This window comes from Tarenaya hassleriana, unplaced genomic scaffold, assembly GCF_000463585.1.
Source record: "Tarenaya hassleriana unplaced genomic scaffold, ASM46358v1 Cleome35, whole genome shotgun sequence".
NCBI lineage: Eukaryota > Viridiplantae > Streptophyta > Magnoliopsida > Brassicales > Cleomaceae > Tarenaya > Tarenaya hassleriana.
Genome location: NW_010966617.1, coordinates 668510 through 683737, shown reverse-complemented (window position 1 = coordinate 683737; position 15228 = coordinate 668510). Strand labels below are relative to the sequence as shown.

Here is a 15228-nt window from a genome sequence, read left to right as displayed (position 1 = left end):
ATACACAGCTTAAAACGTAATTCCACTTGTTTTATCACCCATACATTAATCTTAGTTGATGTAATATTAATTTCTGAACTCATAGATACGTCTATTTATTTCCGAGCTTGTATTTTTTAACACAACAATTCATGAATTAATATTACACCAAATTACAACTTCTTAAATTATATTTTTCTTATCGTATCTCCGTAACTTCGTTCGTTTTCTATTTTAAGAAAATCATATTGGGCCTAAAAGCCTGACTGTATTATGGCCTTATGGGCTTTATTTGGGCCTACGAGAGATTTTGTGTAAGCGTCCATTAGGTTTTTTTAATTTGACAGTAATTTCGGGTTTTAACGTAAGAAAAGATCTAATACAAAGTTTCATTTTAATATTATTTTTTTGGATCATATCAGTTATGTCCTCAACAACTGAATGATATATAAATTTATCATGCTGTCTTTGTCTACGAATTCAGATTTGCTAATATGAAAATTGCACACCATAGTTTTTTTTTTTTGGTAAATTGACGAGATTTATATGTTTAGAAAATGTATTAAAATTGGAAATTTGATTTACATACCATTTCTAAAATTTATTACTCATATATATATATATATATATATATATATATGTGTGTGTGTGTGTGTATCAAGGTGTTGCACGTGAATATTATAATGAGGAAAAACAAATATTATAAATGTTTCGGCGGCACCTAGGGCGAGTGAGAGATGCAGAAATTGGATACGCAGATTTAGATCATTATAAACATTCCAAATTGTCTTGTATCGGTCCATCATTACATGCACGAAATTTAATATTTATAAATGCCACGTGTCAGTTTCGGAATAAATGTAGTGGCAGTTAATGTAATAATTCCGAAATATCAGTCCTTTTTCGTTTCAAAGAATGTTTTGGGCCTTTGGCCTAAATCAGAGAGACAGAGAGGATCAAAGATCGACCAATGAGAGTGATACGCAGGAACCAAGTATCTAAGAATAAAATCCCAAATTGGTAATTATCTACAAAACCAGGGGCATTTAATAATTCGCTAGGCCCCACTGTCCAATATTAAATCCTTTATTTTGGTAATTATTTTATTGTTTTTTTTGTTTAACAATTATTTTTTTTTATCAAACTGGTTAAGTTATGGCAAAGATTTGGTCCGAACAGCTTGCTTAGGTTTTAACATGTCATTTTTAATCATTCTTTTATCCGAATCATTATTATATATATATATATTTTCGTTTACTCTAATAAATATTTAAAAGGGTTGAATTTAGAAATACCTTTTTACGTAATTTATCAATGTGTGTGAGTCAATTGTTTTATTTGAATAAATGCAATTCAAATAAAGTGGGGTTATAAAGGGAAAGTGCTTAAAAATCAATTTACACCATATCACAATTTTAACAACTAACATGACATTGATGTCTTATTTCCAACTGAATATTATTAAATCTGAAACTGTAGAATTTGTCAGTAAAATATATACATAAATAAATAAATAGAAATGAATGTTATATTTAGTTGATTGATACTATGTACTTTTTAATCACAAATTTAACAAAAAAGACAAGAAGACTTCAATTATATCCTTTCTCTCTCTCTCTCTCTCTCTAGAACCCATTAAGGTTTAATTTCAAATCCGACAAATCACATTTTAAACAAAGATCAAACTTACATGTATAATTAGATCTCTTGTATTTCTGATTTGTTTGGGATTAATGAATATTAATTTTTCGTAGAAAAAAAGAAAAGAATTTGTAAAAAAAATGAAGAGAGAGAGAGAGAGAGATAAAAAGGAGACCAGATGTCGACAAATTTCATGTCACTGTTCCATTTTTTTACGTAAATTTCTTTTTTCTTTCTGGGATCTCTCTCCTTCCCTCTCTACCAAACATCTCTCTCTCTCTCAACAGCAAATCCGAAATAAAGAGTATAAAAGCTTGTTTTTTTATTTGTTTTCTTCGTTAGAGAGAGAGAGAGAGAGAGTTGGGCCAGCGGATCGAAGACGACGATCTGAGCTTTTTTCTTCTTCTTCTTCTTCTTCTTCTTCTTCTTCCATGGAGATTTGATTCTTACCCACTTGCTTTTCTCCCCTCCCTGTATAATCTCCCCTCTTCTAATTTCTTTTTTCTTTGATATTCTGTTTTTTTATATATATAAATATTTGGGTTTTTTTTCCTGTAGTTTTGTCTCCGATTTGGGGGTGAGTTTCCCCAATTATCCATCACCATGTGAAGGATTTCTTCCAGTTCAAAGAGCGATTTTAGGATGTGGATCTGAGGTTTTAAAAAAAACTGTTTTTTTATAAATTATTTATAATTATAAATTAGTTGGATAAATAATATCTTCAGTTCCACGGAGGTTTTCGTTAGATTTAAGCTCTCCTGTAATGGCGGATTCTGTGTTCCACAATCATGTCTGTATTGCACTCCCATCTGTTGGGGAATTCCATTTTTTGCTGTTAATCATTTTTCTTAATTATTTATCTGGAAATTTAAACTGAATTAGGGTTTTTATTCCCCTGCAGAATTCAACCTTGTTTGTTGCTACAGAACAACCTTAATCGTGTTGGGTTTTTTTTTTCCAGATAATCTCAGAATCTGTTTCTTTGGCTTCTTTTTTGTTGTTTGTCTGATAATATCAGCTTGTGAATGTTTTTTTTTTTGTGACAGTGATTTGTTGTTTCATTTCTGTATTCTTCTGTTTATGTCTTGAGCTTTAACTTATGTTTTTTTTTTTTTGGCAATGGGGGCAGAGGTTAAACTGTGAAAAAAGCTATTGAAAGATGCATTACTCGATGAGGGATCCCACTGAAGATTCCGACAGTTGCGGCTGGTCGGTGATATACCGTCGAGACATAAACTCGCATTTTCATCAGTTCGGTTCTTCATCGCCGAGCGGGAGAAGAGATCTCGTGAGACGAATGATTCTTGACCAGGATGCCGTTTTCAAGAACCAGGTATAGATTCTATCTATCTATCCATCTATACGTCTCGAATGGCATTCGTTTGATCCGTCTTTACAGTTCGATGGAACCTTTCGCCCGTTCGTATCGATGCAGTTATCCGAGCTTCACCGTCTATACAGCGTGCAAAAGATCTTGATGGAGAGACTTATGCAGAAGAAGTTGGCTGAAAATCCCGGAAATGGAAGTACTCACCAGCGGATGGCGCTCTTTCCCTCGGGAAACCTGGAATGCGACGGGCTGTCTCCTGCTCGTGATGTTGCAATGCAAAACGGGGTTAGACCCGTGAAAATCCGGAGAAAGTTGATCGATCTTCAACTCCCGGCAGAAGGGTATGAGGATCACGAGAATCTGCAGTGCCCTCTGCTTGAAAACCGATCGAAACCGGGAAAAGAAGCATGGGAAAAGCGGTTTCTTGAAAGACAGGAGGTGGCTTCTGGATCTTGTATGGGTCTGAAGAGATTTAATGGATTTGCTGACTTGAATGAGCCAGTTCATGTCCAAGAACCAGGAGAACCTGTTGCTTCTTCAAAGGATACGTATCCTGTTTATGGGAGAAACAATGTACTACATGAACAAGGTCAGTTCTTGGAGAAAGATACATACAACTCAAAATGGATGGATGGTTCTAGAACTGGAAACAGGTGAGATTTCTGCTGTGTGTACGATGATGTTTTGTGTTGATGATGCTGTGTGTTTTGTGGACAGGGCATGACAGAAGCAGCCGGACAGAAAGCTCGCAGATTTTCTCCGACAAAACGTTTCAACCTCCGTTCCATCCTCTGTCTGAACATGGCATGGCAAGATTCTCGGGAGAGAGGACGTTTTGTGACTCGGAAGCTCGTTTGAGGAATCCGGAAGTTTCTTACGATAGCCATGTGGAATCAATCGTGGCATCGAGTGTTCCAATTTCTCATGGCCATCACCCGGAATTCGTGCTATCATGGGCCCATCGGCTTTCGTCACGGGACAAACCCAATAGCAGCTCAGTTCAAATGAATCCATACTTGAATTCTAACCCAAAAGGAAGAGCCAATCCAAGTTTCGAGATTTCCCCTCGCGACTTCAGCGGCCTTTGCCAAGGACTCATCCCGGCAGAAATCCTCCAAGAACAAAAACAGCACAACAAGGAGTGTTCAACTGGGTTGTCCTGGCTAAAACCTAAGCCTCACTGTAGAAGTGAAATAACCAATGGCTGCTTGGATCTGAATGCTACCATACATCATCAGTTCACAGACGAAACCGAGATGGGTGATGGTTTTACTAATGCATCTGCTCACCAGAGTTCGAGATCTATCCCCTGTTCTGATAATGCCGGCATTGGAAGAGATGATGAAATGGCCGACCTCCATCGTAGCAGAAAGATTCTCGGATTTCCGGTATTTGAGAAGTATTGTATTGTCAAGAAGGAGCCTTCTTTCATTACCTCCCCTTCCGCCTATACCATTGGCCGATCCATTGGAGAAGATAAGATGGTGAAAAGAGACCTCAATATCAACTCTCCATGTGATGATTCAGTTTCTGTCACAGATCACGGTGATGCTGAAGCTGCTACCTTAGTAGACAGGGAAGAAGAAGGCAAAAGAGCTTTCAGATTCAGACATGACATTGATCTGAACATATGTGCTAGTGAGGATGAAGATTCTGTCATGCCTTCTGCCTTAATAGTGAAAAGGAAAGCAATTCCATGGATAGATTTGGAAGCTCCGGCCGTTCTGGACAGTGAGGATGAAGCGGAGAAGACAAATGGAGACACTCGAGGATTGCTGAAAGGTAAAGATGGAAATTTTATGGATGAACTCCAACTCCTTGAGGCAGCTGCCGAGGCAATAGTAGCTATCTCGTTGTCTGATCCAGACGAAGCCGTTTGCTCTTCAATCAACTGTCCTGTGAAAAACCCACTCGCTTGGTTTGCTGACACAATCGTTTCTTACGATGACGACTCGGGGAAAAAGATCATTGCTTTGTCAGAAGGCAGACATAGCGAGGGAGGCCGTGAAGAATGTTCATCTGGAGAGTTTGATTACTTTGAGGCCATGACCTTGAATTTAATGGAGACCAAGGAAGAAGACTACATGCCAATGCCATTGGTACCTGAGAATCTGAGATTTGAAGAGATGGGCATTACAGCCACCACACCAAATCGGCCAAGAAGAGGACAACCGAGACGAGGAAGACCGAAACGGGACTTCCAAAGGGATATCCTTCCAGGGCTTACTTCTCTAACAAGGCAAGAAGTAACCGAAGATCTTCAGATGTTCGGAGGGCTGAAGAAAGCGACAGGTTATCCTCGGAATCCGTCCAGGTGTGGATCTAACCGCGGAAGAAAACGTCCGGTCAGTAGCACTAACAGAGCCATGAGTTGCTCTTTATTGAAGCAGTCATTGATGAATCACCAAGTAGAAAAGTCAGGACCTGAAGATAGGAGCTTCAAGGGCTGGGGAATGGCGACCAGAAGGCCGAGACGACGAAGATGCCCTGCAGCTAATCATCCCCCAACCGTTATCTTAACATGAATAGATATCACTTTACGATCGAGAAAACACTGCATAGAGAAGAGATCACAAGAATTGAACCCATGTTCAGTGTATAGCACAAGAAGGATATTACTGTATGGCTATAGACTTCTGTCGAAGGGTATGTTGCAGAGTTCTTGAATCCATGCATTGGCATTCAGCATTTCTGTTCGAACCCTTTGTCCTAACGACACAGCTAGAAAACAACGGTGATTCATGCCACAATGTCTTCTCACAGGCATTTCGTCGAACACTTGCTATACTGCTACACCATACATGCGCAGCAAATACGTCTTTACCACAGCATCATCGTCGTCAAGCCCGAGCTTTTGATAATCTTCCAATAATCGTTATACTGAAACCGAGATTCCCTGATCTGGGTCTGGTCGGAAACCGAGCCTATGGTGCAAATCGATGGCGTCCTCGAAGAACTGGTACAAGGCGTGGGGGGGGGAAAAAATGAAAAGGGCAAAAATGAAACAAAAATGCTCTCGTTGAGAGTCGAACTCAAGACCTCCCGCTTACTAAACGGGTGCTCTAACCAACTGAGCTACGAGAGCTAATTGTTAACAAATGAGAATAGTTTTTGAATAACTCTCAACCGTATAAATATAAACTTTAATCGATATACATCTATACATGCGCATATGCATACAGATGTATACGGATGTATACGCAAGGCACGTGAATGGCCTTTATCTGGACTGGGCCCATGGGCTTATGGTAGTTAATTTTCCATATTCCTATTAACGTTTTAGTATCACAACGAAAATACTTGGCCCGATTTTATGGGCAACTACGTTTACGTACATTACATATATGTACCGTGTGTATGTATAGATGTGGAGGTCCATAACCATATCTAGAGACACCACATTTACTGTTTCAATACAGTTTCAGACACTTTTTTGGTAAAGAAGTACAGGTTCAGACTTCAGTTTATGATTTAAATGCATACATACATTTATATATATATATATATATACATTTGTAGAAAATGTTAAACGTTGATTGAACCATGAAAACGAGTGTCGTTTTGAAGAAGGGAAGCAAAACGTCGTCGTTTCAGACTTTGCCCAACCCCGCCTCCTCTCTTAGGGTTCGTGTTCTATAAAAGAAAACTTTACAATACCATGTATTTACATATATACCCCTGCATTAACATCGTGGCTTCACCTAGTGATGTAAAACAGACTAGTTCAGATCGGACCGGCTCGAACCAGCTCATTTTTTGCTCAATCCGTCCGATTTTTTATGAGTTAGAAAAATTATGACCTAAACCAAATTATCCGAGCTATGAGTTAGCTCGCAAGTCAGCTTATATTTATCTAATTATCCAAAAAATCATTTAAAATTACATAAAAATTAATAATTTAAAATCTATATTACAATAACTTAAAGTCACTCAATATAGTATAAAATATTTAACATAATAATCTATAAAACCATATCCAAATCGAAAAAAACTAACAAAAAATCTTATCTCACATCACCATACCAACATAAAAAGTATCATACACTAACCAACATCAAATATAAAGATATAAACAAACGCTAACATATCATGAATTCTAATTTTTTACATCATCGGTTTTGTTTTGATCTCCACTTTCATTTTCACTTGCATTTTTCAATTTCTATAACAAAAAATATATTTTTTTATGTCAGTTCGCGAGTCGATTGAGATAGTTCGGTTAGGCTGGGCTCGCAGTGAGTTGATCCGTTCGGCCCGTTTTTATTTGATCTTTTATTTTTACAGCTCGATTCAGACAAAGAAAAACGAATCAATCACGAATTTACTCACGAGAAGGATTTATTATTTTAACATCACTACCTTCACCACCAACTTACAATCACTGTTTTTTATTTATTTTTATTTTTGTTCCCTTTTGTAATAATAATAATAATAATTATTACTACTGTTATTATACGTTGATTGGGTGACACGAAGGTTTTACTCTAATATATATATATATATATATAAGGGTATATATATTCCGTGATAATTGTAACTTGTAAGGTTCATTGCTCCTATGCCCCCTTCAGATTTATTATTACATTTGGGGCCCACTTTTGTTGAGGAGAGAGTAACGTTTGTCTATATTCATTAATACCAAATTACAAATAAATAAAAGCCCCTCAAATTTATGATTAAACAAGTATCAATTAAGTAGTTTAGTTGCGCAATTATTATGTGATTAGGGCGATGTCGGCCCTATCGAATATCCCCATCCCATTTTTATCCTAACTGTAACTTAATTAAATTTTTTATTACTGTAAATCAAAACTTTTTCAAATTAAATGCATTTACAATATATATATATACACCTGTTACATTTTATTTGGAATGTGTAATCAATATTGTATTCAGATTACCATAAATCATAATGTTTTGTGTGTGTGTGTGTATATATATATATGAATATTCCATAATGTATATTTATCCAAAATTTGTGTCGCATACTAACTTTGATATCATACCAACAAATTCCCTAAACAACCATATATATATATATATATTTGCGCGCGATTAACAATTAATTTTTGGAAGCGATGGTGACTATGAAATTTCAACGTTAAATTTTATATTTGACGGTTAAGATGAAAACTCAAATTAACCAAAAATACCTTTATTTTGCTATTTTGACTTCAACACATACTCTTCTCCCGTTGTGACATATATATATATATATATGTGATTAACAATTAATTTTTAGAAGCGATGATTACTATGAAATTTCACTGTTTACATTTGACGGCTAAGATGAAAATCCAAATTAATCAAAAATACTCTTATTTTGCTATTTTGACTTCAACACATACCATTCTCCCATTGTGACCTTGTGACTCATATGATCCGAAATATAGTGTGGTCACATGTTGATCTCATTGTTCATAACGTTAAATTTATGATGTTTTAATCAAATGATTTGTAAGATATACGAGAGATGAACATAATGAATTAGTTTGATCATCATAATTAGATCCTAGACGGAAAAGGGTATGTGTTGAAGTAAAAATAACAAAGTAAAAGTATTTTTTTTATATAATGCTGGTTGAAATAGGGTTAATATAGAGATAAAAATATATTTTACATATATTACGTTTACTATGGACTGTTTAAAAACTTAAAATTCCCTGCTAATTTATTTTTTTTATTTTGTATATAAATAAAATTATATTCAATTTCATGAAGATGATAAAAAAAAAGGGGGCCATTGCGTGTACGCGGAAGTGGATCTCGACGAGAGTGGACGACGTAGATGTGACCGTTGGCGCACGATCAAAAGCGACAGACCAAAACCTACATTCAGAAATTCTCTTAATTGGAATAATTTTATTATTATTATTATTATTATTATAGAGCGTTCGAATATATACATTTGAGTGTATTTATATATACATATGTACACATATGTACGTGTATGTACGTATACATCTACACGTACGTCGATCGGCGTCGTCAAAGTTTTCAAGACGTATACGTATACATTTATACCATGGACTATGAGCACCGGTCATGTACTTTTATATATATTATCATTGTATTTGTAATATCCATCGTACCACTAAAATTTGATAAATAAATCTAATTATTTTAATTTTGATTTTAATCGAAAATTAGCGCTCCTCGTATGGGTTCTATAAGCCGGTACCCAAATATGCATAATTTTCCGTGATTGTAAGTTTGTAACTGCGAAAAAAAAAAAGGTTGTTTAAAAGATTGTAATTATTATAGCTCCACGAAAAATTAACGAATAAAAATAGGATTAATTAAGGTCGTAATCGTGAGGATTAAGAAATGCCACGTGGCTGCGTTCATTGTTTGTGGACAACATTTGCTAGATTCTTGTCATATGCAACACGGACAACACGCTGGAATCAACCATTGGTTTTACTTTCTAATCTCCATCACATATTATATGCTGTCCAAATAAATAATTTCGACTTATATAATTCATATATCCCGTCCGAATTTTCAAATTTATCTAGAGGAAAAACACGTTTTACAAATTACCCAAGTTTTCAAATATTTTAAAATTACATGTGTATAACTTTATAACATTGAATTTCCATCTCAAGCAATAATATAAAACGCGTTGGTGATTCATTCCGAACTTTGTTACATAATAATATTTTGGGTTCAACAATGAAAAAATGTTATAAAATATAAACAAAATTAAATTCGTTAGGATTTTTGTTTTGCAGGTTAAGGGAAACAATAATGTCTACATGAATTATATATAGAGTGTTATCCCTAATATAACTTTTATGATGATGGCAATATTATTTAGTATAAAATTCCACAACCACTAATCTCGAATATGTATTTTACATGAATTAATATTTTCAAGCGTACTTAATAACTGATATATATGGACCACATGCATCGAGTAAATTCATATGTAATAAATTGAGTTCATGACAATGAATGAATCGATTTTTTTTTTTTTTTTTGTAACCAGTGTCCAATATAGAAGATTATCTACAAAATGGATGAATCGGTCGTAAAAAAAAAAAAGTTTATCAATATACATATACATATATATGCACACACACACATATATGTACATATATGTATATACACGCCCGCGCCATGGAAACAATGCGATTATACAAAAACTCAATAACTCTACGTTGTAACCATCAATCACTAGTTACGCGCTTTTCTGTGTCTTGTCCACACCGCTTTTATTTTTGGATATATATATATATATATATATATATATATATAATATAGATACACACACACATATATATACATACATATCTCCAAAATGAAAGAGCTTTAATTAACTTGGTTAATAATAGCGCCACGAACATAATCACGCAAAACGGATCTTGTTTGATTCCTTTTTGTTACATTTTTTTTAGGTAACATGTCGACGGCATAATCCAAATGCCTTGCATTCATATAAAGACGGAAATATGCTCAAAGAATCGATACACGCATCCATATACATACTCTATATATATACAATTGTTTTTTTTTTGTCAAAGTACATATATACAATTGTTGTTTATGTTATTGCATAAAACATTTAATTTCCCATTTATTTTTTTTTTTATAAAATTTAAAGAAAAATCGGACCGTTTATAGCTCCTCATACAAGACAATGATAATAAAATTTTTTGTACAAACAATTTACACGTTTAATCTAGAATATACAGACGATAGTTAGAAAATATTCGATTATATTAAATTACCTAAATGTTTTTTATTCAAGCTTTAAACCTAATATATCATCCTATTAAATAATATAAAAATATATCTTAACTAAAATCCTAGATTTGAATAAGAATTAATCAAATTGTTTTTTTTATTATGGCTTGTGTAAATTAAGGTAATTGCAAAGGGGAAAATGGGATTAATACAAAATAAAAACGAGAAAAAAAGGGAAATTAATATATGAGACGGAGTCGTGAGGGCCCCCACGAATAACAGCCTCCCGTACCGTTTTCGGTTGACGCTCCTTTTCTTATTATTATTTTTTAATTATTTTATTCCTCTCTACGTTATCTCCTTCTCCCCCTCCATTCTCTCTCTCTCTCTCTCTCTCTCAATTATTTTTCATAAAAATCCAGAGAGACAGAGAGATATCTCTCTCATCGACAAGACACTCCCCACTTTCACCACTTCAATTTCAACCCAAACCCTAGCTCTGATCGCTCTCCGGAGATGGACGATCCCGGCGAGAACGATCCCGGCGCCGGTGACTCGTCATGGGGACTCGGTGCACCCGATCCCGACTCGGTCAACCTCTTCTTCGACAGAGACGCCTCCTCCATCCTCTCCGACCTCATCCCCTGGAACACCGCCCTTGACCTCCGCTTCCACTCCGATTTCCCGCCAATCTTACCCTGCATCGGTGGCGCAGATCCGCCGTCCTCCACCTCCGCCTCCACTCCGGCGGAGCCAGATCCGCCTCCACCGTCGGGGATATCCTCGTGCTCCTCCACTACTGCCCCCGGCGCGGCGGTCGTGGAAGCGTCGACATCGAATCCGTCGGCCTCGTCGAGCTCCAGCGAGGATCCAGCGCCGGAGAACTCAACGGGATCCGTCGGAAATCCGCCTGAGATACCGTGAGTGCGTTCTGCCGTGAGACGAGAAACACGTGGTGTAATTGTAGGGGGTGCTTTCAGGGGCCCGATCGTAATTTTTCCATCTTCGTTGCTTCCTTTAGGGCCAAATCCTTTTTTTTTAGTACACAAAAAAGGAGTGAGATTAAGGTCTACTAGTGTCCGTACAAGTCATAAGATACATTGTTTTAATGGGTTTAGGGTTTCTGCAGAGCAGTCGAGGTAATTTTGGTAAATTCGATGAATCGTCGGTGGCATTCTCGGGAAAACAAAAAAATTAGAAAATTATATATATACATATATATATATATATAGAATATCGATCATTGACCACCGTCGTTATTGCGGCTGCAATATTAGCGTGCTCTCTACATCTCCTTTTTTCCCACCCTTTTTCGCATCCTTTTTTATTAATTTTGAATGTTTTGTTCAGTAAAGTTAGCTTCTTTTTGTTGTCTTTGCGAATTTTAAACAAATGTTAGGTCAGAAAAGGGAAGATTTAATGCAATCGAAGTCCTTTCTTGTTTTTTTTTATACATAGTTTTTTTTTTGTGATCATCAAAGCTCTCTGTGGCTGTAGTTTCTCGTTTATCATAACGCCTATGAACTGTTTGTCAAAAAGCCTTTTCACGTTTTCTTGCTGCGAATCGCATACGGTAATGGCGTTTGGATTCAAAAAGAACGAAAACCCAGTTCCGATTTTTTTTTTTTTTTGCTTTAATTGATTGTACTTTTTTAGAGCCATGGGATGCAATATTCTAGAGGAAAAATGATTCCTTTAAGAAGCCAGTGGGAGAAAGTTTAGCCATTTATGTCGGCGGAGATTGATGGAGTCTTTATTTTTTTCTGAGTTGTTTAATTCTAATTAGAGTATGAATCCACCACCAGGAATATACAGAAATCTAGTCGGTGCATGCTTTTTTCCTTATTCGATTTATTGCCTTTTTCCTTCATGGTGCGTGTAACAACAAGACAAAAGGGGCTTGCATGCATGTTGTAATGAATTCACATGGCTTGACCATTGATGACTATTGGTTATATATATATATATGGTGAGATTTTGTGATGTTGAGGTCAGTCCGAACTCATTTTTTGTAGGAAGAAAGAGAAGAAGAAGGTACAGAAGCGAATCAGGCAGCCAAGATTTGCTTTCATGACAAAGAGCGATGTTGATAATCTCGAAGATGGCTATAGGTGGCGAAAGTATGGACAGAAGGCTGTGAAAAACAGTCCATTCCCAAGGTCCCCTCTCAAAATTCTTCTCATTTTCCCCTTTTGTAATGCTTTTTTTGTTACAATCTTTATATAAGCGAGTTAAAAGAATGTTGGGTTGAGCAAGATAAAGATCGGTACTTGATTCTCGAGGATATTATTAATTCAGCTTTTAATCGAAACCCTTATGGAAAAGAATGGATATTCTTTTGAATTTAGGACAGATGATGTGAATGGCATACTGGACAATGTCGGTGAAACTATGAAGTATGCATATAGATGAAGTTTGAGTTTGAGTTGATTGTCCAATTATGCATAATCGCTTATCTCCATTCGAAATTTCGTGGCCACATAGGAGCTACTACCGGTGCACGAACAGCAAATGCACCGTGAAGAAGAGGGTGGAACGTTCATCCGAGGATCCGAGCACAGTGATAACAACATACGAAGGCCAACATTGCCACCACACCGTCGGATTTCCTCGAGGCGGAGTCCTAACCAGTCACGAAGCTCATCGTTTTGCTTCTCATCTCCCGCAGGCAATAATGTCGAATCCGTATAATTACCAAGGAATGGTTCATCATCTTCAAAGGGAGGCTCCTCCAAGGAGGAGCAACACATTAGCTCTTCAACCTCCTCCTAGTGGTGAAGAACGTCAAGAATCTCGTCCATCGGCAGAAGGGTTGCTCGGCGATGTAGTATCTCCCTCCATGCGTAACCGATGATCATCATTTATAGGCGTTCGGTATAAGGTACATTCTTTGCATCTTCTATATATATATGTATGTATGTATGTATGTATGTATATGCGTGTCTTCTCTGCTTTGTGATTGTGTTTGTCTTAGGGGGGTGAACTATAGTACATTACACGTAATTGTAAATCGAGAGTGGGCCGTATAACATATAAGAGTAGATAGATATCAAGAGGCTGCGTTAGATTTATGAACCCCACCTGCAAAAAATATATTTAATATAAAGTGTGGGGAGAATTCCTAAGACTGAAACAAAATCTGATCTCTCGATCTCATTTATGTACTTATGAAGAACATGGGTGTGGGTCATATCACACACTGATGGTGACCCTTGAGCTAATGGAATATAAATATGTGGGGCCTCTGTCTTTGTGCTTATCTTGGGTGTAATTTACTCACCTTTCAATAAAAAAACCCCCCTCCAATTTCTCAAATTACACATGCATTTGTTGTCACATATATGGCTAACCCTAATTCAGTATAAACGATACATTTGCCAGATTAAGTAAAATAAGTGAACGTAGATGTGTGTATGAAGCTATGATCCTAATCCTTGCCTTGCTGTGAAGTGCACTAGTTAAGGTACACACACGTGTATATATATGTATATGTATGGGTATGTCTCTATATATATATATTTGTTATATAATAGCAAATGCTTTAGGTACTTAGATGATGGGTATGTCTCTATATATATTTGATATATAATAGCAAATCCTTTAGGTACTTAGATGTTGTTCATCACTTGTGAACACCTCCCATGAACCAAACCACAGTATATTGCTAGCATTACATAGAATAAGCGAGCTATATATGGACAGTTAATCGTTGAACATATCCTTGGATTCTCCTGCACAAGTGGGTGATTGCTTATATATTTTTTTATAAGAGTTGAACTCAATGGGACTTGAACCTGGGTTGGAAACACTTTGTAGCAATCGTTCTTGACGCCAAAACCGCGTCTATTCTATCTAGTTTGGAAGCACTTTTGTAGCAACTTTGTAGCAATCGGGCTTGATTGTTTATATATGTGTATATATGATCATACTTATAGCTCCAACATGATACACTTCTATTTATTTACGGGAGGCAATAGGGGGGAAATGGGTGTGGGGAAGAAAATATAGAAATGTCAAAACAGTATTTATAGTGAAGCCGGAAGCTCAACCAGCTCCACTTGTGGTGTCATGATCGAATCTCCTTTCGGCTAAGTTTTATGTTCCACGTGATTTTAATTTAAATCCATCATGCGATAATCAATATATATATATATATATGTGTGTGTGTATGTGTGTATGTATGCATGAGCAGTGGCCACAGTAAGATTTGTAAATACAAGTCACAGAGAAGAGAAAAGGGCGCCGCCCATAAATTGTAAGGGACTTGTTAGGTTCGTAGGAATAAATGCTCTTTCCATTTTGTCGTCACATACAAAAGGAAAAAGACAATCTTTTCAGAAGATTTCAGTATCTTAAACTTACACAAGTTATGAGTCAGTCCTCCATATATATATATATATATTTATATATATATATATATACATACACACGTATCTTATAGTGATCAGAGATACCAAATTGAGTAATTCATTTGCGTGACATTAATTGTACATCAATAGTTCTGTATTACACACACACACACACACATATATATATATATATATATATATATATATATATGCGTGCGTATGTATTCAGTATGTTTATGT

At 36.1% G+C, this 15228-nt stretch overlaps 2 protein-coding genes and 1 non-coding gene across 6 annotated transcripts in view; 2 read left to right on the top strand and 1 right to left on the bottom strand.

Moving 5' to 3' along the window:
• Nucleotides 1–1846: 1846 nt before the first annotated feature.
• On the top strand, nt 1847–5638 carry LOC104822024. 3 transcript variants are annotated; one of them, XM_010553098.2, is made up of 4 exons: nt 1847–2093; nt 2750–2953; nt 3056–3539; nt 3668–5638. In XM_010553098.2, exons 2-4 carry the CDS (start codon nt 2780–2782, stop codon nt 5473–5475), a joined length of 2466 nt encoding a protein of 821 aa, XP_010551400.1. In that variant the 5' UTR covers nt 1847–2093; nt 2750–2779; the 3' UTR covers nt 5476–5638. The 3 variants fall into 3 exon arrangements, with proteins under 3 accessions (XP_010551400.1, XP_010551401.1, XP_010551402.1); XM_010553099.2 differs by lacking the exon at nt 1847–2093 and adding an exon at nt 2119–2197; XM_010553100.2 differs by lacking the exon at nt 1847–2093 and adding an exon at nt 2254–2275.
• A 323-nt stretch (nt 5639–5961) lies between these two features.
• TRNAT-AGU lies at nt 5962–6035 on the bottom strand. The gene has a single exon. It is a non-coding gene; the product is annotated as a tRNA-Thr (tRNA).
• Nucleotides 6036–11017: 4982 nt separating this feature from the next.
• The window catches only part of LOC104822023 (probable WRKY transcription factor 57), a 6384-nt gene continuing 2173 nt past the window's right edge, over nt 11018–15228 (top strand). Inside the window, exons 1-3 of one of the 2 annotated variants that reach the window (XM_010553097.1) lie at nt 11018–11559; nt 12655–12798; nt 13124–13520. In XM_010553097.1, coding sequence (XP_010551399.1) covers nt 11156–11559; nt 12655–12798; nt 13124–13493 — 918 coding nt within the window. In that variant the 5' untranslated portion in view covers nt 11018–11155 and the 3' untranslated portion in view covers nt 13494–13520. Of the gene's footprint in view, nt 11560–12654; nt 12799–13123; nt 13899–15228 lie in introns of those variants that run through there. The other variant, XM_010553096.1, reaches the window with a different exon arrangement.

Bases quoted from the DNA above. Each gene is read 5' to 3' on its own strand.
- LOC104822024 (XM_010553098.2), top strand. From the start codon at position 2,780: ATGCATTACTCGATGAGGGATCCCACTGAAGATTCCGACAGTTGCGGC. The intron at 2,954-3,055 runs GTATAGATTCTA...GTATCGATGCAG, and splicing joins ATGCCGTTTTCAAGAACCAG to TTATCCGAGCTTCACCGTCT. The intron at 3,540-3,667 runs GTCAGTTCTTGG...TTTTGTGGACAG, and splicing joins CAATGTACTACATGAACAAG to GGCATGACAGAAGCAGCCGG.